Source organism: Falco punctatus, assembly GCF_963210335.1.
Source record: "Falco punctatus genome assembly, chromosome: 2".
Classification (NCBI taxonomy): Eukaryota; Metazoa; Chordata; class Aves; order Falconiformes; family Falconidae; genus Falco; species Falco punctatus.
Window position 1 is genome coordinate 114,616,689 of NC_137581.1, and position 26,107 is coordinate 114,642,795.

The 26,107-nt window shown below is 36.9% G+C and overlaps 1 protein-coding gene across 6 annotated transcripts in view; it reads left to right on the forward strand.

The window, feature by feature from the left end:
- The window catches only part of DCAF6 (DDB1 and CUL4 associated factor 6), a 90,234-nt gene that overhangs the window by 26,050 nt on the left and 38,077 nt on the right, over positions 1-26,107 (forward strand). For 4 of the 6 annotated variants that reach the window (XM_080374579.1, XM_080374581.1, XM_080374580.1 and 1 more), the window contains exons 4-11: positions 1,889-2,074; positions 7,208-7,321; positions 8,560-8,695; positions 10,643-10,857; positions 13,487-13,580; positions 16,641-16,760; positions 17,007-17,252; positions 22,494-22,661. In XM_080374579.1, coding sequence (XP_080230705.1) covers positions 1,889-2,074; positions 7,208-7,321; positions 8,560-8,695; positions 10,643-10,857; positions 13,487-13,580; positions 16,641-16,760; positions 17,007-17,252; positions 22,494-22,661 — 1,279 coding nt within the window. The remainder of the gene's footprint in view (positions 1-1,888; positions 2,075-7,207; positions 7,322-8,559; positions 8,696-10,642; positions 10,858-13,486; positions 13,581-16,640; positions 16,761-17,006; positions 17,253-22,493; positions 22,662-26,107) is intronic. The other 2 variants (XM_080374583.1, XM_080374584.1) reach the window with 1 other exon arrangement.

Here is a 26,107-nt window from a genome sequence, read left to right on the forward strand (position 1 = left end):
TCACTCTGCGTAGCGACAATAGGCTTTTGAGGATTGGTTGTGTGTGTTGTATTTTCTCATCTTTTTCGCTGCCTAGGTACCAGCAACTTTGTATGCCTCTTTCTCCTCCCTCCAAGGCAGCCTAACAACCAGAGTAGAAAACGATGTACAAGTCAAGGCTGTACAAGGATGTGCAAGTCAAGAAGGGCATGGAAAGACTTCTGCATATAATAAATGCTGTGATACTTTAATACTTCTTATTGCAACATTGTGCAACATAGGAAATTGAGGGGCATGTGAGAGGAGGTTAGATCCACATGTGAGAAAACTCTACTGAAAATGCGTAACTGTCTTTTTTTTTTTTTTTGAATGCTGTTTCAGTTTACAGTGGAGAAGAGAAGAAGGGAAGGAAAGAAAAATCTAAAAAGAAGGGGTTTTTCCAAGTTTGAGCACCATCATCTCCATGTATAAACTGAGATCAGCAGATGGGAAAAACTGCAGCAGAAAATTAGAATAAATTAGCTATTGTCTGCATGAAAAGCAAGGGCATTAGATTGGGCTTGTGCGAAAAAGGGGGGAAAGTAAGAAGTATCTACAATTCGGTGAGAGAAGGACATTGTACACCAGAGCAAAGAAAAAAACCCCTCTGCTTGCTTATATTCAGCGGTAGAGGAAGTGGTGGAGAGCTGGCAAGATGGTAGAGAAGCCCCTAGTAGTTTAAATTTGTTTAGTTTGGTTTTAATGACTAAGATAAAAAAGGATTTCTTGTCAGGACAAAAATATTTCTTTCACAGTAGCAGTAATGTAAAATCAGAAGTGGTACGGGCAGGTGATGTCTTTAACTGACATCTGAACTAGGGTACCTTATGGACTTCTTGGTCTGAGTTGCTTTTTTGATAGAGTTCCTAATTTCTTTTGAATGTCTGGATTTGGAATGCTTTCAGTAAATTGCAGAGATCTGAACCAATCTAAATGAAGAAGTGTATTTATTGAAATAAAATTAATGGGTTACATCTCCTGATTTTGATTATTTTTCTTAATACTAAGCCTTGCGTATCTTTCAGAATATGCAGATACACTTAATCTTTTTTTGTGTGAATTGTTTAAAAGGTGTGAAATAGCACTTGTGAAATATTAGGCATGAGCTGTTGCTCGGAGAGAAACTTCATTTGCATAGTATTTTCTTTGATTAAGTTGATTGAGTGGAAATTTGGAAGTAATTTTAATACTGTAAACAGCTTGGTGAGTATCTTTTTCCTATTAGTGGTGAAAATGGAGTTTGGTTTAAGTGCTGCAGATGGGAGAAAGAAGGTAAGAATAGAACGTTCACTAGTGCACAGGGAAGTGTATGGAGGGGTTTTTTTTTGGTTTTGGTAGACTAATAAGTATGTTAGAAAATATAAAGAGTTGTCACAAAGTGTTTAAAACCAAGTGATGGTAAAGTAAATTATATGCTTCTCTGCTGTACTGTAGATGAATGACATTCTTTGAGACTTAAGATCGCAATGCCTTATTCTTCTTGACCCGCAATACCCCAGATCTTCCAAATCCCTCCTCGCTGACATGCTGGCTGGCTGCGCTATCACCCTGGGCTAATGTTTTACTTGGAGAAGCTTGATGTTTTATATCACTAGCATTTTAAAAACAAAAGGTGGCAGTTGCATTTCAGTCCTTTCATTTTGTAGAGTACTTTGTGCAAGTGCGTAAGTGAATGTCTCTTGTGGAACTGCTTCATTCTTAAAAGAAATTCGGTGTAAAGACAGCGTCTCTGTTCTGGTGTATTAAACTGTAGGTTACTGGCAGCCTGTAATAACTGATGTTTTATAGTGCCAGAGTCTGTTACTTCCTATTCTTCATTGCCTTTGAAATTATTAAACTGATACAGCCTTCCTTTTTCTCTCTTCCTTAGGTTTTAACAACCATTCGCTCAGGACACAGGGCCAATATTTTTAGTGCAAAATTCTTACCCTGCACCAACGACAAACAGATTGTATCTTGTTCTGGAGATGGAGTCATTTTTTACACTAATGTTGAACAAGATGCAGAGACCAACAGACAATGCCAGTATACATGCCACTATGGAACTACCTATGAGGTATCTCACAAAAGTCTGATAATTTTTAAGATGGATAGAATACGTATTTTCTTGTATTGTTGCCCAAGATTTTAACCAGACTGCCGAAAGCTTTATTTCAGTGAGAGCTGCAGAACCTTCCTTCTATTTTTGGTTTTGTTTTTTTTGTTGTTTTGTTTTTTCTCTTATTTGGTTTGCTTTGGTGTGTGGTCGTTTTTTTTTTGTTGTTCGGTTTTTTTTTTTTTTTACATTCTTTGAGTAGGCTTTAAATGAAAAATAAGTTGTCTAAATTAAATGGAAGACTTTCCAAAAGGTACTGTTATTAAGACCACTTTCTTTGCAAATGTAGATGCTAAATAGAGCTTCACTGAAAGAATCCTCTGCAGAGCAAAACTGATTTAAATTGTGCTGTGAATTTCTTTCTAAAGTAGTTTGGGGAGTGGGGGACAGTGGCTATGATTTGGATTTTAATTTCTCTTCTCCCCTTCCCCAACTTTTCAGCAGTTTAATGCCTTTTTCACAGTTTAAATCCTTCTAAGAAATGTTTATTTCAGCATGTGTGAATAAACCTATTGATAGTTTTAGGTAATTTCTCTATTTGATTTTATAGTTAATTCTTCATGTGTAGATTCAGCACCAGTGTTTTCAATCCTTGCTTGGAAGTTTTGTTCCTATAAATAGGCAAGTGAAGAAAAAAAATGTTACTTAAGTTAGGAAGATAATCAGATTTATTGACCTATTTATTTAATTGACAGCAAAATCTGCTTTTAAAACTTACTGTGCTTAAAATAGAAAAAATACTGCTATTTCCTTCATAGGTTATAAATGTTCCAGTGTTGTGTTTTTTGATTATTTTTTCTTTGTTTGGTTTTTTTAACTACCACAGTACACAGAGAGGGGGAAAAAAATCCCAAACTGATCACTGCTTGAACTATTTCACTCAGATTTCATGGCAAACTTTTAAATATCTTTCTTTGTAGGTTAAGTGAACAGAATATTTAAAAATACCTGTTAAGAAATCAGGTGTTTGTGTATGTGAAAAGGTGTGTGAAAAAAGAAAATGGATGCAGTACTGCCAGAATTAATTTTTGATCATGTATAGATGTGTCCTTACATTTGTAATTACATGTTTTCCATTAAAGGTTTTGTCAAAAATGCTTCTTGTCTGCAGGGTGACTGTGTAGGTCAGTTGAGAGAACCTTGTGGTGTTCACTCCATTTCTGGGATTTGTGGTTTTGGTTTTCTTCTGTTTTTGTTTGGTTTGATATGGTTTTGCCTGGGGTTTAATATAAGACTGTCTTTTCAGTTTTGCAAAATGCGCTTCTGGATCCCAGGCTTGCATCATCTGCTTTTATTTTGGAGGTTTGTTTTGCCCGAGAAACTGCTCTTGCCTTTGAATAGCATCAGTCCTTATGGCCCAGGGTCAGAAGCTTAAACTGCCTCAGTTCCCGCTGAAGTTTACTATAGATAGTAGTCTGTGTGCTAGTCTGTGGATTCTGCGTGTTGGTTGGATGTTCTCTGTATCTCAGATAAAACCTGGCTTTTCACCAGAACCTCTTAGAGACCGAGATGCTATTTCTTAAAAGCGAAATGCCCTGCTTGAGGATGCGGGAGGTCAGGTCCTTGCACTGTGACTTCGTGGGGAAAGAAGAGCCCCCCCTTGGTGGTGGGCTGCAGGCTTAGGGGCTCAACGGGTACCTCTGTCGCCTGGGTAGCTAGCTGTGAGTACTGTATAAAGCAGCTTTGAGCTTGAGACTAGGAGAATGGTTATGGATACGGTGCCGAGGAGCGGTGAAGGCAGGAGTAGAAGTGTCATTGGAGCAGTGGGTTTGAGTGTGTGAGGTTTGGGTTTATGGGCGAGGCTGCTCAGAGTGCTGCTCATGAAAGAGTTGATGGCCGCGTGGAAGTCGCTGCGGTGGTCTGAAGTGTTGATGTGCCTGAGCTTGTGTTGACCAACGCTTTGGTTGATCCCATAAAGTGACTGACACCAGGTGGTGCTGCAAACCAGTGGTCAGGCTGGGAAAATGCAGTGAAAGCAGTTGCCAGTTGTGCTTGTTGGGTCAGGAGTAGTAACGGAGGCTAGAACATAACACTTCCAACCTGTAGTATGAGATGTGGGTTGTCTGGTTGTCTCTTCGCAAGGTGTTGTTTGTCATCAGTAATGATGGTATGCGCGTTGCAAGTTACTAAACCGGATGATAAATATAAACTTCATAGGTACAACAAATTGAACTTGTCAGACTGTAAGAGTTTGAAAAATATTTTAGAAGAAATACGGAGAGCCTAACAGTTTGGCAAATCATGGTGCAAGTTTTATTGTTGTCCATACAGAACGACTAAACTGAGCAGTAAGTAGTTGTAGAATATAGTAGAATTCTTCAAAATCATTCGTTGAAGAAAGTACGGATGGTTGCTGTATTGCACAGTCAAACCGGTGGCGTTTGGTATGGTGTTTATTCCGCAAATAATGTGAACAAGAGGACATTATTGTTTTGAGTGACAGCAGTGTGATACTGTTTTGGTCCTTTGTACTGCTTTTCAACACAGGTAACGGAAGGAATCTCAACCCCCTTGTATAACTGACTATTTTAACAACCGTGTCTCTTTTTGAGGTTACTTTTCTTCACCTGTTTTGCACTGAGGTTTAACATATCTCAATTTGACCTCTCCTCAAAAGGATAGGTTTATTATACTTTTGGGAGGTACTTTTATAAAGGCTATAAATTCTGTTACTGTGTCTTAAACCTGATACTTGAACATGAAACGTATGCATTACCTTGTGGCATAGCAGATCTTTTTTTGAGCCTTGGCATATGAAAGTATAATAAATAGCAGGGTTTTTTAAGTAAATGGCTGAGATACAGCTTTACCTTATGACATAACAAACTTGGTCACTGAGAGGTTTCTGGAGTGGGAAAATAATTTCAAAATAGCATGACGTTACTGCCCAGCTGTATGTAACCACATCATTGTATTAAATATAGAACTTTGACTCATTGGATTCTCTAAATAACAAAAGCTTGTATCATCTGCCCCTGAGGTACCAATTCTAAATTTGAATGTGGTTTGAATTTGTACTGCACTTTAAACTTGGAGTTTGTGGCAGTCCAAGACATTAGAAAAACATCAATTGAAAGAGAGTAATGTGGAAATTTGTGTAGATTGTTATGAACTCTGAGATAACTGGACAACTGTTTTTGATTCTGGGGGAGAATAGAGTAAGTAGAGAGAGGGAGACATGTTCTTGAAATGTTTCTGGACAATTTATTTTTTATACATTTATTTTTACTCAGCCAAATGCTTTTCTTTATTGCCCTTTATGTTAATTGCATTTCAGAAGAAGAATGTAATTTTATGGAGAACTCTTACCTTCATATTTTCAATACAGTAACATGACCATATAGCTATATATTTTTAAAGTTAAATAGAAAATGAATTTTTTTTGTTAGTAAAAAAAGGATTAAAATTATATATATAATGTGTAGTTGTTGAACTTAAATTTAGTAATAATGACATAATTATTTGAGTAAGCACTTCTGAGTTTCTATTTTGGTGCTTATAAAGTACTTAGTATGTTTTTAAACACCGCACGAAAATTGTGTGTGCAAGTGGAGGTATGTACTGCAATATTACATGCATATTGTCAAACAGTATTAGTGTGAATAAAAATAAAATACAACTACTAGAAATAAGGGCTCGCTGTGTTATACCATGTTCAGCAACATTCTTGGTACGAAGTAAATGTTCTCAATAAAAGCTCTGCATCGAAATACAGCAAAAATGCTGGAAGGATTTCGTGGATTGAAGAACAATTGCTGGCTTTTATAACTACACCAATGAGATTAATTTGAGTGAATTTGTAGTCAAAAACACTCTTTTCACTATGTTATGCTAACGTATTGAGGAATAATGGTCAAAACTCAGAAGTTTATTGTTCCATTGTTGTTAAAACCTTGGGTTTGTTATGCCTGCTAAACTTTTTGTTTGTCAGCAGTAAGATTTGGCATGGCAGACCTTGTCTTAGTTAATTTTTATATATATATATAAATATATTTCATATATATACACATATAAAAAATGTATTTTATTTATTTTTATATATATATATATAAACATTACAAGACAAAATGCTGAATCCTGCAGCGATTACCAGTGTAATCCCACTTCAGAGAGATTTGCTGATATCCGTATTTATTAAGAGTTGAAGGGGAGAATAAATTATCGCATTAAAAATGTGAAGAATCACTCATTTACTCTGTGTTGAATTAGTGTATTGCACAATTACTGATTTTTGCAGCTTTCTAAATTTCTATGAAGTTACTGATAGTAGCAGTAGTGTAAGAGAAAAAAATGCTGCTAGTTTCCACAACATGCTCTGTTTTGTATTTAAAGGATAGCATGTAAAAACATGACTTTTCATGTACATTCATTGACCTGTGGAATTCAGCTTTAATATTATTGTTCCTTGCCTTTTTATTTTGTTTTAAGGAGGCCTTCTTGAGTGAAGCTATACATGTGAGACTCCATCTGAGTCTTCTCTAGTTTGAGTAGGGCTGAGGTCAGGAAAACGGTGCAATACAGTGTCTCTTAAAAAGTTAAATAAATAAATAAATATATAAAATGCAGTGGGGGGGGAGGTTAGTAACACCTTTTAATGTATAGCTGCTTCAGCGGACAATTATGAATGTAAAGGAATGGCCCCATGGGACTGAAAGCCGTCTAGTATTTTCACGTCATTCAGACTTCTGAAGGTTTTTTGTTTGTTACTGTCTTTGATTAGTTGATGGAGAACAAACTGAGCTTCTGCTGAATTATTGCAGCGAATTGATTGCTCATCTGAAAACTGATTGCAGTAGATGTACGTTGCTTATTAAAAGATAATAGAAATAACTAAGTTTTGACTTACAAATATTTGATCTTATGTGACATTCCACAGTTGCTTCAAATTCAGTAGTTCAGACCTTTTCTTGAAAACAAAGACACATCAGCAGTTTTTCAGTTTTCCTCTTTATTTCAACAGAAAGCTTGACTTGCTGTAATTGCTTCAGTCTTTACTGCTGCTCAAAATATTGATGCTTTTATTTTCATATTAATGGTATGGTATTTCTGGAAGTATTAATATTTTTTTCTTTTTTTTTTTTTTTTTTGGAGCAGATTATGACAGTACCAAATGATCCCTATACTTTCCTCTCTTGTGGTGAAGATGGCACTGTAAGATGGTTTGATACTCGAATCAAAACAAGTTGCACAAAGGAAGATTGTAAAGATGTAAGAGTGAAATCTTTTAATAAAGATGACCTAAATGTAGAGCTGTACATCATACAAACATAGGATATGAATTCTGGTAAGGCTTTTAGAAATAATAGATTTCAGGGTCCTTGGTGGAGATGACAACATATTTCCCAAGAAACAAAAAAAGTTTGGGGAGTCTCTTTTAAATTTTATTTATTTATTTATTTATAGTATCTCCTGTAGCATTTTTTTTTAGAGTGTGAGGCTTCAGATATAGTAGAAAAGTTTCTATGTTGAAATTGAATCTCTTGGTCTGATGTACGTTAGCTACTATAGAGTACAGAGTTCGAAGTAAAAAATGAGTCTTGAAAATCATCTGCAGCCTTGAGTTCTTGAGCATCCTTTGTCCTTCTGTAAGAAAAGATTTGATAATGAATTATACTAGATCAAATTAGTCACTGGTGTTACTCCCTAGAAGGTAAGGTATTGGTGGTATCTACTGTGTTTACATTTCAGAAACAGTTTTAATATTGGAGAAAAACTGACAGCAACGTATGTATTACTACTTTAGATTAATTTTATTCTGCTATGCACTTCCTTACCCCTTCTAGGGGTTTCTTTTCCCTTTTTCCCTTTTTCCCTTTTTCCCTTTTTCCCTTTTTCCCTTTTTCCCTTTTTCCCTTTTTCCCTTTTTCCCTTTTTCCCTTTTTCCCTTTTTCCCTTTTTCCCTTTTTCCCTTTTTCCCTTTTTCCCTTTTTCCCTTTTTCCCTTTTTCCCTTTTTCCCTTTTTCCCTTTTTCCCTTTTTCCCTTTTTCCCTTTTTCCCTTTTTCCCTATCCAATTATCTGCCAATGGATGAAATCTATTCTGATCCTTTAAATCAATTTAAACTGTTTCTGTGTATGTGGTACTCTTATGGAAACATAGATTACTGTTGAATTTTAAGAAAATCCAAGGTGCAAGCTAGTTTATAGATCTGTAGTTGTTATGTTTATCTATCCTTAAATGTTTGTTTCTGTTGTTTGTTTCTGTGGTTTGTTTTGGTTTGTTTGTTTTCTTTTTTAGTTGATCTCCTGCTGTATTTCTTCCTCTGATAGTTTTCCTTCTCTGCAGTGGCTTTTCTCTTTCACATATTTACAACCTACCTTCACAGGGGCAAACCTAGTTTTCTCAAAACCTCCCCGACTAATGGGCCTGTGTCCTGAAGTAAAAAATAGAATTATGTTTCAAACTTTCAGAGCTATTATTTAAATGCTGTAATTTTGTTTGTTCCAGGATATTTTAATAAACTGTCGGCGTGCTGCCACTTCTGTCGCTATCTGTCCACCAATCCCCTACTATCTTGCAGTGGGTTGTTCTGATAGCTCAGTGAGAATATATGATCGGCGAATGCTCGGTACAAGAGCAACAGGTAGGAACCATACCTTACAGTAAGCTTTTCTAACCATTTGCAGATCCTGTTTCAGATTCTTTTTTTCCAAAATGGGTGGTGAATGACTGAAGTGTAGTATCGAATGTAGCGTAGCTTTCTTCACTGAGGACTATGCTTTGTAAATAACAGAATCGTTTCACTTTAATACTTGCTAATACAGAAATCTTCAGGTAAGTAAACTTAATCTCTTCATCCATCTTAGGATATGTGATACACTGAATGCAGAAAAAGACATTTTGTCATGTCTCTCCTTTTGTCTTGAAATATGTGATTCCGAGATTCCAGAAAGCTAATGATAGCAGCCTGCAGTGGTCCACCTGAATTTTACTGTAGTTCTTTTCTTCTTGTACTCTGCCAAGCTGGAATGCATTGCTTCTTACGGGAAGAGATCTTATGAACTCTACAATATCATGCAATATGCTTACCTTTGCAGTAGTTGTTGTTATAGCTACCGTATTTTTACTGAGAAGCTACAAATCCTTCAGGTGAAAGCTAACATGCTTCCAATGCTTACCTAAGGATTTTATAACAAAAAATTCAGGTGACATGCAAAAGTGTTATGTAGTTTTAACATAGCTCTTTCTTACAATGTATGATCACTGTTTGTTTGGACACGTATGAATTAATATACATAGCTGTGCATACACATTCATACAAGTAATCAGTGTCACAGAATCTGTCATTTCTTGCAGCATTTTCCTGTTGATGATTGTGATGGAGGAGCAAGGAAACAGTAAAGATCACTCAATAAACATAAAAATAGCCCTCTCATCGTGCTAACATTCTTATAAGATTTCTTCCTTTCATCACAGTGGTCAGCAAAAATCTGTGGCAGCTGCCTGAGAAACAGATTCGGGGGGGGGGGGGGTTGATGTAAAGGTACTACGTACCTCTTGTACTATAACAATACAGGACTAAGATGAACTCGGGTATGCTGGCCTAGGGAGTAAAGGAAGGAAAAGACAAAGACAAAATGTTGAAGACTCGTTAATTTTTCTGGATGCAGTGGTATAGGGTTCTGTTGTTTGTTTTGGGGCTGCGTGTTTGGGTTTTGGTTGGGTTTTTTTTTTAGAGGTGAAGTATTCTATGACTCGTGAGCAAACTATTGATTTTCACTTAAAACATTCTGTTTCAGTCCTGCTATAGTGTGAGATGATAAATTCTGAATTGTTCTGTGGTCAGGGGCAGACTGTGGCACATGCTAAGCCACAACAGGTATGCCATGTGGGAAACAGTTACATGGCAAATTATGAGGTTTTGGAACAGTCTGTTTTTCTGAATGTTGGATCTTCTTAGAGGTAACTTTTATTTGCTCACAAACTATAATTCTAGAATTTAAGATAGTTTTAGTATGTGGAATGGAGGTGAGTTGTCAGGGAAGCGTGGTATGTCCAATGTATTGTATATTTCTGTAGTTTCAAAGTGACAGCACTATTATGTCTCAAAGAAAAACTACTATTTTTAAAAACATTTTGGGTAGAAAAGAGGAGGTGTGTGTCCTAAACTTTTAAGGTTTCATATAATTAATTCCTTTCTAATTTGTGTGTAGATACAGATTTGCATTATTATTGTGTAAAAGTTCTTGGGTTCCAAAATTTCCATTTGTACTACATTTGACAGATAGCAACCATACTGTCATGTGATGTGTATGTGATATATAAATATATTTCTCTGTGTGTGTTCATCTCTTTTTTTTTTTTTTAATGATGTATGTAGTGTTCGTAAACAAAACTACAGAATACCAGTAAGATCTGATATGTCATTACTCAGATCCAATTTAATGTAGAAGCTACAGGATACTTAGCTTTTTTTCTAATCATCTTTTGTTGGATGTTAAATAAGTATATTGAAGATGTTGAAAAATTGCCATAGTAAACATATGGTTTCTTTCTTCCCCCTGCACTCCTTGTTTTTTTTTTAATATAGGGAATTATGCTGGTAGGGGCACTGTTGGAATGGTGGCACGTTTTGTTCCTCCTCATCTCAATAACAAATCCTGCAGAGTAACATCTCTCTGTTATAGTGAAGATGGTCAAGAGATCCTTGTTAGCTACTCATCGGATTACATATACTTGTTTGATCCCAAGGATGACACGGCACGAGAACTTAAAGTTCCTTCTGCTGAAGAGAGACGGGAAGAGGCAAGTGATTAAGATGACCTGTTTTCATGTGTGTGTTTTTTTTTCTTGTGACACACTTACATCAGTTGTATTTCCCTTTAAATTAATCTTGAATTAATGTTGATGTTCGTAGATTGAGATGTGACAAGTAGGTTGCAAATGTACACCATATTTATTTATTTACAATATTTTGTTGCTCTGGTTTTCTTTCTTGTCTGGTTTTCCTCTCCTAAAGATGAGAAGGCATCTACATGAACCTCAGGTTCTAAGACCAGGAAGGGTGGTATGTCACTCTCGTAACAGGTGTAACAGAGGTGTATTCTCTGTTATTTTCCATGCCACCAAAAGCATATTCTTTGAAATCGAGTATAAATACTTTGTTTAAAGTTATCATTTAATGACAGAGACAAGGAGGTACAAAATGCTTAGATCGAGGAGGTAAGCCACCGGTACTGAGTAGTATTAAAAGTTTCAGCTGTGCAACCAAAACACAAGCAGTTGTTTCTTATCAGCTCAGCTGCAATGATGCTGACCCTTCCAGTCTAAATTTTCTGATCAGTGTAGAACAAATCTCTTTAGCCACAGTGAAATTATACATCTCTTCCCCCTCCCGCACTGCTCCAACCATCCACTACTTTTTTCTCTGGCATTATGCTCTCACCCTTTCAGAAGCTCCTCTGCTTGGTGAATTCATTACCTTTAGGCTGAGACAGGGGCTTCAAGGGAGTTTACAATGAGTTGTCAACATCCTGCTGTCTCCACCTGGAGGATGAGTGTGATGATAGTGATGGTGATTTCTTCCTCCTCTTTGCTGGGAGAAGCATGATGCTGATGTTTTCTTCCTGTTTTTTTCTTAGAATCTACTTGGAGGCTGTTTTATGTTTTTCAACACATTTTACATTATCTGTTTTCTTTATTAGTCGGCCAGTGTGGCACGGTTTTGCTTTTAACTGCTTGTTCTTTGTCCTTGTTATCCCTAAACCAATTGTTGCTTGGGTCCAACCTTTACAGTAAACAGCCACGGGTGGGTTGCTGAGAAGGTGTCTCCCTGGTACCCTCCTGTGCCCACACCTGCAGGGTATCTGCTGTCAGCCCCTGCCTGTACTACTTGGTGCTGCATCGGGTGTCCTGTGGTCATCAGTAGTTCTTTTTTCTAAAGCTGAGCTAGCTAACGTTCCTGTATGTACCGAAACTGTTAACAGGTGATTGTGCGCTACACATCTATGCAAGTCTCAGTAAAACTAAAACAAATTCGGTGATAAGCATCCTTTTTTTTTTCTTTCTGAACAATCACTGGACAATTGCTGTTGCAGCTGAATGAGCTAACAGAATGCTCCAAGTGGAGTCCAGGCAAAGCCCGACAAGTGTGAGGCTTGCGTTGTTAGCTTCATATTAAACCTGTGGCACGTTACTAGCAATGACCATGCTCTATTTATTGGGCCACAGGCTGCTATTACTGGTACAAATATTGTTGATCAGGAGGGGGTGTAAATTCGTAGGACTGAGGAGGAATGTCCAGGTGAGTTACACTGTTACCTCACTGAGGCAGGAGCGAGCAAAGAGGAACCCAGAAGAAGTGGGATGCCCTGATGGTCCTGCACTTCTCCCTTTCTTCTGTGTAACATTAACCTGATGTGAAGTAATTTGGTGGTGAACTGACTGCCCAGTCACTGTAGAGACACATGATTGTGGCCACCTATTAATAACAGATCTTACATATTCTTTTCCTTTGTAGGCATGGAATGTGTCCTGTAATCTTTGCTTGCTGCTTGATTTTCCTGAAATGCTATTTTTATTCCAGCCTGTCTTTAAGTTGTATAGAGTAGAAGAAATGTAAAGCTGGCTTTCTGAATCTGCTGGCTCCTGAAAGTTAATACTTTAACATGCTTTCACCACAGGGCTTTTGAGTTTAATTTAAAATTGTCAGCACAATTATTCACCTTTTTTAAAAAAAAACACCCCAGAAATACTCAGCCAATACACTTAATTTCAAGCTCCAAACTTCCTTTGTGAATGTTCAAAGCTCTGGCTGTATCCCTTCAAGTTGCTGGAAGTAACACTACCTATATAGTACCTGTACTATACTTCCTGCTGCAAAACCCCCTGTTATAATTTTTTTTTTTAAAAAAGGATGGGTTAAAAAATAAACTAAAAAGTATTTTCTTAAAATTTCTTTGTTTTAGTAATGCCTGATTGGGGTTTTTTCCTTTTGCTTAGATGCAAATGCACATTTCATTAAACCGAAGCTGCCATATAGGTTTTAACATGAAGGGGTGAATACTTTTGCATCCAGGCTGAATTCTGGAAAACCTTAATTACTGTTCAGTATGGAAAGCCTCAATTAACATAGTAGAGTTAGTATTGCATAAAATAAAAGCTGCACTTACTCTGAGAGATTAATTTAGACTGTTGAAGTTCGGTGTAGCTAAAACTCTTGCATTCTATTGTTACAGTTTTGTGTTTATTCATAGTTGATCTGAACATATGACTGACATTCCATTTTTTTGTGACACATACAAATTTATGAAAATTAAGAAAATGGAGATACTACATTTAAATTTAGACTTAGAATTCTGTACTGTCTGAAATAAATAGCTTTGTAATGCCCTTCTCCACCTCACCCCATCCTTTTTTTTTTTTTTCCCCCTAGTTACGGCAACCTCCTGTTAAACGTTTGAGGTTAAGAGGGGACTGGTCGGATACTGGACCAAGAGCAAGGCCTGAGAGTGAACGAGAAAGAGATGGTAAAGTGTTTCCTTTTGGAGGGAGGTTGTTGTCTTTGCTTGTGTCATTTTTTTTTCGTTTGTTTGTTGTTGATTTGGGTTTTATTTTCCAATTTTTCTTCAGTATTCCTGAAATATGCAGTGCTTCAAATGAAACTGTTCGTGTTTTAAGAATCAGCCGGGTCTTAAGATGGTTTTCTTAGAATTTAACACCAAACTGCTATTCTACAGTGATTGTTAAAAATGTCTAAATTTAAAAATATTTTTATCAGAAAAATTGTTGCTTCAGGTAGTCTGATGTAAATCAAGGGGAGCTTGTTTCATTGTCATTAGTCATACAGTGACACAAATACCTATTTCCCTTTTTGTAGGCAAGCCTCAAATGCAATCAGAGTTACAAATTAAATGCTCTGTAACAGTTACATTAGGGGACTGGAATTCAGAGCAGTAGGATACTAATACTGTGTCTTTCACTTTTTTATAAAACACGTAGTGACTAAATTGTTATGCTTATATTTTCATGTTTGTAATGTATAACTCAATTACTTGAGGTTTCAGCGGATAGAGCATTTTGAAAGCTATGCTTTAGTAACAGAAAATGGGACACCAAAGCAGGACGGGGGATGCTTTGTCACTCATCTTACTCTCCATTTAATGAAGTGTTTTTGTTTAAATCTGACAGGTCGTGGGGGTATAAGTATTTGTTCTAGATCCCTTAAATCTGTCTCGCTTCTCTGCCTACCGTTTACCTTTCTGGGTTTTCTGTTGTTTTTTTCATCCTCCTGATTCCTCAAACTAGAATAAAATTGTCTAGCTGTGTCAGACTAATGGTCCATGTAGAGTAGGATTCCGTATCCTACACGGGCAATAGGAGATGCTGTTTAGGGAGGGAACTCTTACCTTAGTCTGTTGCCTTTGTTGCTCCCACAGTGTTTGGAATTAGTGGATTAGAAACGTTAGAGGGTACGCTCCCATCTGTTGCGTTAGAATCTGCATATGGTTCTCTTGCCTTGAGTTTCTGTAATCCTTTTTTTGAACCTGCTGATAATATTTCCTGTGGCAAAAGACTTGAGAAGTTCAGTGCCTGCTGTGTAAAGGAATACTTTCTTTCCTTTTAAACTGCTCTGTTTCATCCTATAATTCTAATATCACAGAATTTGATCATTAACAGTTTTATGTTCTGTTTACTTAGTGCCTTAGTTCCACAGATCTTATTTGTATAGCCCCTCGTGTTAGGGGCACTTTTGCTATCGCTTTTGTTGCAGGTTTTTCCCATCAAAATTAATTGCTGCTTTACCTTTGCACAAAGTTACTTTCTATCTAGATTCTTTCTCGGTTAAATATTTCCAGTGTCCTTCTAGCTGTCATTTCCCCATAATGTCAAGTAAACCTGCTGGTGAGGAAATGAAGCCTGAGAAAAGGACTCCTCCAGTATAGACCTTGGCTAGATTTTTATTTTCTCAAAACAAAGCTTCAATATCTTTACTGTGCATTGTTTGAGACAACTGTATAGTGACAGAGAGAGAATGGGTATATTGCATTAGTTAGGCATGTGGTGACCTGTGCCTTATTTTCCTGTTAACCATTCATTGTTCTCTCTTCTCATCATTAAATACCTTTTGTCTGTTTTCTTCAGCTGTTGCATTCCATTTTTTGTGTTTTAAGCTCCTGAGGTCAGAGCTCCTCTGTCTGGTGTACAGGGAAGGGAGTGAGGGATCCCAGGGGAGGCTCAGAGACCTGCAGTCTGGAAATGAGGATAGACAAGGGCGTTGAGGTCAGACTGAGGGGCATTGTTTTTGTGGGAGTGGGTTGGTGTGGTCCCCTTCCCTTCTCCATTCCCAACGATGTCTTTCAAACTCAAGCAAATCATCCCAAAGCAAGGTCTAGTGCTGATATATTCAAGCTGTATCGTACCAGTGAAGATTGTCTGCAGTCCTGAAAGATCACCAGTTGCGCCAGATATTTGATTAGTCTTTCAGCTTTTATAACATCTGTGCAGGTTGCAGCACTGATCTTGTTCTTCTGTATCACTGTATACGTTCTTCCCAAGCGTGCTGCAGAATCTTGCAGTGTTAGCTTTTTGTATGCAGGATATTAAAATATTTTTCACATACGTATTTTCATAAGTAATAGTACTTCACAGGGATTCTATTTCTTAAGGTCTTTCAATTACAAAACTTTTCCAAAGGTTGCTCAAACGTCAGATACCTCCAAAGTGGCTAAGGGGCCATCAGAAGCTCTTAACTTCAATGTGAGTGAAATGGTCCAGTCCAGTGGAATGGTTTTCTATTGGAAGATGCCATTCTGTTTAAAAACATCAACAAAACAAACAAACAAAAAAACCCACCAAAAAAACCCCACCCAAAACCCAAACAACCCCCTCCAAACCACCACATTTCACAGACTATAAAAAACCCTTAAAAATTCAAATATTCTATTTCAGCCTTTCATGAATGGAATTTTTCCTATCTTCTTTCTTGAAATGAATTTTCTTTCATATGTACTAAACCCAGAAATAAAACGAGAAGAAAATGTTTTGAGTTATGTTGAAAGAAAGTATGTCAGAGATTGTGCTGCTTGGGAGTCTTTGCAGTCCCGAATCTTGATCCAAAAGTGTGAAAATGAAAAACCCTAGAAGAACTCTGCAGTTGTATTACATTACAACCTTCTGGAAATATTAAAAACGTCATGTTCTAATTTTACGCTAGTCTTTTTTTCTCTTTCATTGTTTAATGACAAAATGTATTATTTTACAATTAGCTGGAAAAACATAAAATCTAGGCTTTCTTAACTTATTCAAGCAGCATTTAAAACTGAATGACGCAAATTTCACAACATCGTGTGTACAAAAGCTCCCAGGTAATTGTAAAGCAGAAAAGGAGTTGTTGTTTTTTATGTGGTGCTGGGTTCAGCTGGCAAGTCTTGCTGGACTGTTGTTGCTGAAAAAAGAGATGGTTCAGGGGGTTACTGGTTCCGTAGCTTACAGCACAGGGTTGTTTTTTCTATGAAGGAAGAAATGGGGGGGAGGGGGGGAAACGAACGCTTTGTGAACTTGTAGATAAAACTTTGTTTGTTTTACAGGGGAGCAAAGTCCTAATGTCTCTCTGATGCAGAGGATGTCAGACATGCTGTCAAGGTGGTTTGAAGAAGCTAGTGAAGTTGCACAAAGCAATCGAGGACGAGGAAGATCACGGTCCAGAGGTGATTTCCTTCTTTTCAGGAATAATAATTACAACAGACAGTATGTTTGTACTGAATGTACAGGGAGTGAATATCAGCCTTTCTGAGGCATAAACTGAAGAATTTTTAGTGCACTCTGAAGGACTGAGCACACCTGTTTGCCATATGAATGGTAATACAAAGGGATCTTTAGAGACAGAGTAAGTTTACCTTTGGGCTCTTGTTTTTCTTGCTTTTTTTTTTATTGTTTTTTATTTTTAATCAAAGGTGGGACTAATCGGGCAGATGCTCCTGCTACTAATAATGTGCCAGCTAGTACAGAATCAGAAACTGCAATGGAAGTAGATGGTTCTGAACAACTTCCATCATCTTCCTCTTCTACAATGTCAGCCCAAGCTCCTTCAACATCATCTTCAACAGGAAGTCCCCCTTCAACTTCATTATTGTCCTCTCCTGATAATGAACAAAGGCCTTCTTTAGGGGCCTCAGCTCAACCTGTGCTCCATCAGTCTGGTGAGAAGAAATCCATCTTGTCATTGTTTATGAAAAATGCTTTCATAAGAAACAGTCTTGATTTAGGATGTTTTGACTAACTGATCTCAATCTTTTTTTTTTTTTTCTTGCACATCCTTAATGAGACTAGATATTTTATAGTTACCAAGTGTCTGCAACTGTGGTTTAAAGAAGTAAAACCATCAACTGTAGATTTTTGTCTGAAGAAGAAATCTCAAAGAGGATAACCAGTATAATCTTTTAAAGTAGAAATAAATTATTGCTTGTTTTTTCCCTAAACTTTTATTGTTCTCTTCTTGGAGTATAAGTAACATCATGCCTTCTTCAACTGTGTTTTGGCTGTAGTAGCATCAGTGCAATGAGTAGTAGAACCCTATGCTTGCTATAATGGGAGGAAGTAGAGAATGTCTCCTTCAGTAGGAATCTACATTCTCAGTGTTTCAGCCAGCAGTGTGATTTTTTTGCTTCTCAAAAGTATTTGGATAGACAGGGCTCACCTACCACGATACTCCATTATTCATTAATAAATTATACTACATACTGATTTTTAAGTTTGTATATCTTGAAGAAACTAATCTGTATTGAATACAGCCTTACATTCTTATTGTGGGGGGGAAAGGAAAAAGTATATTGCACTGTCAGTGGCAGAAACTTATTCAGGTAGTAAAAGAGCAGGTTGTGCTTTGACTTGACCTTTTCCATCTCTATGCAGGAAAAGATGCCACAGTCTTTAATTATTTGTATGAGAGTTTATTTTTACCTGTTTTAAGTGAGTTTTAGGCCTCACATTCAGGGTGGAAAAGGCTGACGTGATCTGAAACGCCTACGGGTTCAGACATCATGATTTTAAAATCCCGTGGCTGTTGTATCAGTTCACCTTTTGTCTTGTACATATTCTGTGGTAAAAAAATAAAGGTCTTTGTCATTGGAGAAGATGACTGACAGCATCTTCAAGCCTTAAACTGGATGTTCTGAAGTAAAGGAGAGACGGGGGTTTCCCAGGGAGAAGTGTGCCTTTCAGTGTACTGTGGCTGCTGCAGCCAAAATCTTTGGGAGAAGTGAGAATTTAGTATCTAGTATCTGAAAGACATAGAAGCTAAAGATGTAAGTTGAAATTCATTAAATATATCATTCTTGCCCTTTCAAAACTTACAACTAGTCCGGTGTTTAGAGGAAACAAGCAGTGAGCAGAAGTGTGACAATACACACAGTCCAGATACTATTTCTAGAATAAGTGAATGCTAGAAAATTTACTGGCAGAGGCTTTTAGTCACCTATATTTTATATTAGTGTTGGTGTCCGCCTACTGCAATCTCAAGTTTTTCACAATATGCATGCAAAAAATTACGGGGTCTACTCCAATTCAGTGTAATCCACTTTAGCTGCCATGATCTTTGGTACAGTGGAATAGTCACCAGAGAACACACATACCATTACCAAGGGTTCATTTTGATCTTTTTTTTTTGGTTTTTTTTTTTTTTTTTTCCTTTTTTTTTTTTTTTAACTATATGGTGTATTCTGGAGCTTACACTGGCCAGGAGAGTATGTCTTATAATAAAAATAATTGCTTCAAGCTGTCATTGAAACTTTGTGGGTTGCATAATGATAATGCACTAGAGAGCATTTCTGGAATTACGATGCATTTTCTGTCCTGCATTTTAAAGAATGCGTGCTGACCAGAAATAAATGTTTTCCTCTTTTTCTTTGAATTTGCTTGAATTTCTAAGTAAAAGTTTATTCTGCTAGCATGAAGCTGAAGTTGTTATTTCTTAGTCCAGCACTTAAAAACATTTCCTCTTTCCCAGTGTTACTTCAGACTTAAGACTCTCCATATATTCAGTTTTGAAAGGGGTGGAGGTGGTTGATTTGTTGACAGGCTGGATACTTTCTAATGGTTGATGAGCTGCTGAGTCTTTTTTTAAATAAGTCACACACCCCCTAGCCCAACTTCCAAACCCACAGAAACAAACAAAACTTTATCTAGTATTCTTTACTGCTCTATGCAGGTTTTAGTGTGGGACTGGGTGTCATCTTTAAATTGTCTACAGGAGTCCTGTGGGAGTAAACTTAACAGTACTATGTGTTTACACACTTAGTAAGCATCTTGTCTAGTTTGCGCTGCTTTTGGAACGCTTAAGTGACTGTAAAACAAGTCTTTGTGTAACATGCACAGGTCCAGGGAGAGGGGAAGCTCCTGTGCAGAGAGAGCGGGTCGGGGCAGTAGCAGTGGGTTTATGAATGGGTAGACTTGAACGTGAATTTCCATTTTACAATGTTTGTACATTTACGTAACTCATAACAAGTGCTCGGTTATGAGACTTTATTTACTCAGTCTCTAGTCTATAAATATGAAAACGTGGCACTCTGCTTCAAGGACAGGGTTCCCTGAGTTTGTTTTAGCTGCTTTTAGAGGTGAAAATAAAACCTGCTGTTTTCCTGGGTGACAGGATAGGGAAAGTGATTAATAGAAATAGTAGTTTTAATACAGTGGGGTTTAGTAGGAAGACCAGATAGAGGTGTGTTGTAAAAGATGGGTGACTAGAGAAGCATTTTGGAAAATGGAAGAAGGAAAGCAAGAGGCTTTCAGCCGTCATTTTGCATGAAGTGGTGGTAGATGAAAGTTGATTATGGTAGCAAAGAGCCAGCAAATGAAGAACATGGTTCTGGCTAGTGACTTCCGAATTGGAGCATGAATTCATACTACAGAATGGAACAAGTGTGTAAACAGCTTTCCATAAATAATTTCATTTCTGCATATTTCTGTACAGAGCACAGGCACTGGTGGTATTCCTGTCTTTGAAATAGCAATACCTTTGCATATGTATTATAATTCAAATATATTGTTAGTATGTTCCAGAAAATATGCCATGTGGTAGGCATTTGAGCTTCTACATATGAATGAATTACTTTGTATCTTCATGTTTTAAAAAGCACACGTTCAAAATGGACTCAGTACAAAAATGGTTCAGTACTGGCAGCTTGTTGGGATAAGTCTCTTTATCGGAATGTATATTCTAGTAGAATGCAATTGGAACATTTGAGTAATTTGCAAGTAATTAAGCGCAAAATCTCAGGAGCCTGTTCTTTTCAGTATGTTTGAATTTATTTTATTTTATTTTTTTATAAAGAGATGGAACAATTGCCGGAGATTTTCACGTTTGTCACTAAGGAAAAAAATAGCAAATTTCTATTCTTGCCCTGCTTGGCCCATTCAGTGGAAACTGGAACCATTGATTAATTTTTTACATTAGTTTTAGGATGCTGTAGTTTTAAGCTAGGAATAAACAGCAGATACAACAAACTGTAAAACATAATGGTGGTTTTCCCTCATAAATAATATTCCAGATACCACTGATCCCATTGGGAGGGAGAGTAGGTGGGCAATTGCCTGATTAGGACAGCTTAATCTTAATAGGTGTTTTGATATAAGGTAACTTTGCTTTTAAGTTTTGAATGGGAAAGTGGCAATAGCTGGGGTTTTTTTCTTTCCATTTCTGATTCCTCACTCCGTTTGCTGGCAAAATAAACATTTGCTTAGAGGTTCTGAAATGTGTTAAAAGGTGTTGTCATTTAACATAGTCAGGATAGTAGTTACCGGTTTGTTTTGAATTGTAGTTCTTACTACATCTTAAATTGTAACTGTCTCTGGATTGAGTGGAACTGAATCAGCAGCAAGTACTGAAAACTGCAATTTTAGGCATCACTGAAATTTCCTAAAAGCAGTTTCTAGACTGTTTGGAATTCTAATTTCCATAAATGTTCATGGCGCATGAAAACTATTCATAGCAAATCTCTCTGATGTGATATTCCTTTTAGGAATTACATCTTCTTCTTTCTTGTTATACCTCGTCAACCATAAACTGGCAGGATATTATTTCCCAGAAGTGGTATTAGATTGCGGACATGGCTATTTGATATGAACTGGTCCCTGCCCCTCATTTTGAATGGTTGGATTCTGTCTTTGGCTTTGTTTCTTTTTATGAAATAAAATGTTAAATTTGGTTGCTTCACTGAGTGAATAAAGGTTACAGAATACTTGAAAGCTTTTGCTTGACTGAAAGGTTATATGCCAATATAATGCTCTCTAGTAATTTAACATTTTATAGTATTGATTTTTTTTTTTCTTTGCAGATTTCCTCCTATCTACAAAATACTCCACAGTGCATTTGATATAAATACTTTCAGGAAAGGTCTAGGCTAACAGTTCATAGCACAACTAGCTAGAGCATTTGGTGTGAACGTTTGAGTCTGAATTAGCTTCTCTGCTCTACTGTATTATAGGTGACAGCAGTTCAGGTCAATGTTGTGCTTCAGCTACTGTTAATAAAGACCTATCTGTGTCGTATAAAGAGAAGTGCTTGCTATACAGCACTTGTGTAAGCAGTGGAAATCTGCAAAGAGCATGGGAAGAATAAAAAATTACTTGGTCACTTAGTTTTATAGTAGTTTGCAAACAATGCTGTTAATCAGGCAGTGCACTGGTACATGCCAAAACACTGTAACTAACAAATGAATAAAGGCAAAATGGTGAAAACAGTGAAGTCTTTAAAGGTGGAACTGAGAGAATAGTCTGTTAAGAGAATAATAGTAAGAATTGTTTATGATTAAATAAATCACTTTCTCTGTAGGACCACTTAACTATTTTCAGACTTTGAGTCCTCACCTGCTGGGAATGTCTGAGATAAAAAATGAGTTCGTATTAAAGGGTATTTTTTGGTTGAATGCTGTTCTGCCACATATTTCCATAGTCCCAGATTCCTTTTTTTTATAGGTTTGTTTTGATCAAAATTGTACTAAATTTATTTTTTTCACATCAGGAAGCTACACGTTCATTTTGAGAGCTTGTCTGTAGACCACAGTTGCATAATTTCACACCACGAATATTCTGATGTGTTTTGTATGTTAGGAACATGGAAATAAATATTTCTGTTTGCTTTGTTTTGAATCAGTCAGGATCTATCTATTTTCATTAAATAGTTCTTTGATAAATGGTTGGATGGGGAGGGGATGTATGTGTGCTTTTAGGAAGAGGAAAACAATTTAAGCGTTTTCTTTTATAACTTCTGGATGTCAGTAAATGATTTACATATATTTATTTTTTTACTGTAATTACACTTAGTACCTGTTGCTTCTGTCTTTGGTCAGTCCCCCTACCCCCTGTTCTTTATATTGTATGTTCAATGCTTCTTTCTTTTACATGTTGTTTTTTTTTTTTTTTTCCCCCTTCTCCCTGTTTGTCAGAGTTAATGGGACCCGAGTTAGCTATTATCCGTAGGGGTCTACAGCGACTGAGGCTTAAGAAGGCAGAACAACAGAGACAGCGAGAGCTAGCTGAGGGTTCAGCGCCACAGTCGACCTCCTCTGATCAGTCCTCCTCTAAGGGCTCCTCACAGGACCCTCAGACATCAGGTTGTCATTTGTCAAGGTTTTTTAAGCAGCTAACGTAGCTATAGTTTGTGCTGCTGTTGTTTGCTGAGTTGCTTCTCTTCCAGAATAAGACAGTGAATGCATTTGCTGCTCGTCTTACCTTGCACGTGGTGGTGTTTATCATCACATGGGTTAGGGAAACAGTAATGTTGACAGTTTTCATTTATCTAACACGTTTGGATTATATAGCTAAATGATACTGTATGGAGAAGGCTTCCTAGGTGCATGGTATCAGGTATGTGCAGTGTTTGTTAGAGCAGTTGAGCAAGAAATTGCCGTGTCCTGAATAGAGTAAGGTACTTACACACTTGAAACTGCATTTTGGCGTTAATTGTATCCAATAGTAACATTTAAGACTTGGCTTTGGTGTAGCATATGTTCTAAATCAGGGTAACAATTTGGTAAAATAGAATTTTGGCACTCTTAAATGCTATGATTTTACAGTAAGTATAGTGAAACTACTTGTAACAAGCCAAAGTCCCTAGATATGCTCCCTTTTTTTTTTAATAGTGACTTTCATTTCACCATCCTCTTTCTCTTGTCTTATTGAGGTTAAAAATTATTACAAGAAAGTCTTGGGGATGATTATAATAAAAAGAGACGTATTTGAGAAAGCTAGGGTAGGAGCATGCATATAAATACAGAGGTAAACCCTAAAGCGTGAACTTGAAGCTAACTTTGTCATGGCACCATGTCAAAGTCAGCGAGCTGCATGCTTGTGTGAAAAATCAGCATATTTTGTGTTGAGAAGTAATGTCTAGCGATGTTTCTTGTATGGATAAATTCTGTGACAATTGAGGTGTGGCTAAATTACGTAGAAGGATTAGGTCATACATTCACAGCTTGACTTGCTATGGCTCAATCTATTTGTTTATCTGGAGCCTTAAGGAACGATTAGATGTGGCAGTGGCTAGTGCTCTAGTTACAGTATGTAGCTGCTGAATTTTGAATAACGTCCGACACTAGAAAATTCTACAGAGAGTTTTCAGAATGTTTGGAACGAGTAAATCCTGGAGGGCTGTGTGCTTATCCTAGGGATGGTGGCCATAGGTGCCTGTTACCCGTAGGAAGAGAACAAGAAAAACAATGGTAGCAGTGTTCTTGTAGGTGGTGAAATTTCCTGCCAGAAAAAAAACAACCAACACCTACCAAAAAGCTACTGATTTTTTCAGCAAATTGAATGTAGGAATTTATTATCTCAAAGATATGTATTGATAGAGGCAAAACCATATCTAGTGTTTACAGTCAGTAGTTCCTGATCTTCCATTTTCTTTTCTGAATGATTTAAAAGTTTTTTTTACTAAATTGTTTCCGATTGAATTGAAGTTGGGGAAAAAAGTTTGGTTGCAAACATACCTGTAGAATTTTCACCTGGAGGTATATCTGTGGGTATTTTACTACTCCTCAAGTATGTGTTGGTCTGAGTTTCCCTTGATGGTGCCTTGCCCATCTCTTTTAGTGCTGCTTCAAGGATGCAGTGTAATTATTTCCTCTCATTTGCTTTTGGGGCAGCATACTGTAGGATCCATACTGACACAAATTTGAAGCTTTAAGCTGAGTAATTGGTTTGAACTGGGAGTCAGAGCTGTATTGTAGTTGGTCTGGATCCCCCGTCACTGCCTCTTCGAGTTTTGAGTTCCCATGTGCTTTGAATTTTAAGGGAACTAATGCAAAGATCTGACTTTTGTTTGGGATCACTAGTGAACCACTGAATGCATACATAACCTTGGAGGAAATTAATCAAATATTTACCTCGTTCTTCATATGATGACAAAGAATTTGCAAGTTTAACCATTTTGCTTATTAAGTAATTGCTTTGAAGGAAACACTTATTTCTTGTTTGAAACTCTTTTCTGTTGGGGAAGCCAGATCACCTTTGCATTATCTATTTACTTTTTAAGATTTCTGCACTCTGGACATAGAAATATTCTTGTTTCTTTTTGTGCAAGTTACTTTGTTTTGTTCCCTTTTTCTGACCACCCAAACTTTATTTTTGGAAGGTATGTATCTGTAATCTATTCCTTTGGAAAACTGGAGCTGCAGATTTTTGGTTTGTAGCTTCTCCATAGAGACAACTGTTCTCCAAGGTGCTGTCATCAGCTGATATTTTGTAAGTGTGGTAGGAGAAAAAGAAGTTTTTAGGTGTAGGATTTTGTTGGTTTTTTTTTTAATAATAAATTCCCATACAGGACAATAACTTTTTTTTTTTCTTCTGCAGGGTTGTCTTTGATACTCTGTCTTGAGGCAGATGTTCATTTTTCAAGGACACACTAGCCGTAAATTTTCAAACACATTTTGGGGTGTAATTTTTGTCTGCCACTGTGTGAAATGGCGTCATAACCTCTGGCCCAGGAGTGCAAATTCTCAGTCCCTACTCTGGAAAAACTTGTGTAATTTACACTTGCAATTTTTGGGGGAATTCTGTGTGAGACTAAGTCCACTTCTTCTGGCCTCTATTTCATTCTCAGTCCTTATCTTTACAATCACAGAAGCTCGATTGTAGCTGTAGAGACAAGCTAGAGAAAAAAATACTCCAGCCATGTAAGAAATTACCAGTAGAATATGTCAAAACCTGAGAGCTTTTACAGGTTTAATAGAAAATTAGACTGTATGGTAGTTATTCTGTCTCCTAGTCTAAGGACTTGTAATAGTTACGGGAGGATTTGTAAGCTGTATGTGTAATGGTTAACCATTACTATTTAGAAAAATATGGTGGTTGTTGCATGTGCAAGTGAGTTGACAGAGTAATGATTCACAGTGGGCTGATTTGACATTGAGGAAACAGATACTTCATGCTCAGATGGCAAAGAGACTGTTTCAGTGGATACCTCTCATAAGTATTGTGTAACTTTGGCTTTTAGACTTTTAGACTTTTTAGACTTTTAGAAGCAGTCTATGCTGCGTGTATCAGGTCTATTTTGCCTTCAAGTCTTCACTGAAGTATTGAACATTCAGATTTTTTTGGTAGCCACTTTCATTAGGGAACTATACTAAGTTGGTGGGGTTTTTGTTTTTTATTTTTCATTATATACTTTCTCCAACAAAGCCTAGTTTTGCCTTAGGTTTTTGTGCCACTTTATAACATTTAGATCCTGTGCAGTATTTAAACAACAGCATATATGTGCTATATGCAAACTACAAAGAAAGTAAACCCTTTTAACCTATTGCTATTGCTGGGCATCCCAGTGCTGATATGCCATGTATGCTTTGCCATTACCTATGTCATGCCTCTTTTTGAGAACCTTTAAGTGATTTGAATGCAGTTTTAGAAGTTGCAGAAACATGCATGAACAAGCTGATCTTGAAGCAAGCAAGAAAGAATAAATCAATATTATAGATCAGTGTAGCAGTCAGTGTGCATAATCTTACCCTCAAAAATATAAAGTAATGTGAACCTTTCTTTTTTGAGGAAAAATTAATGCGATTTA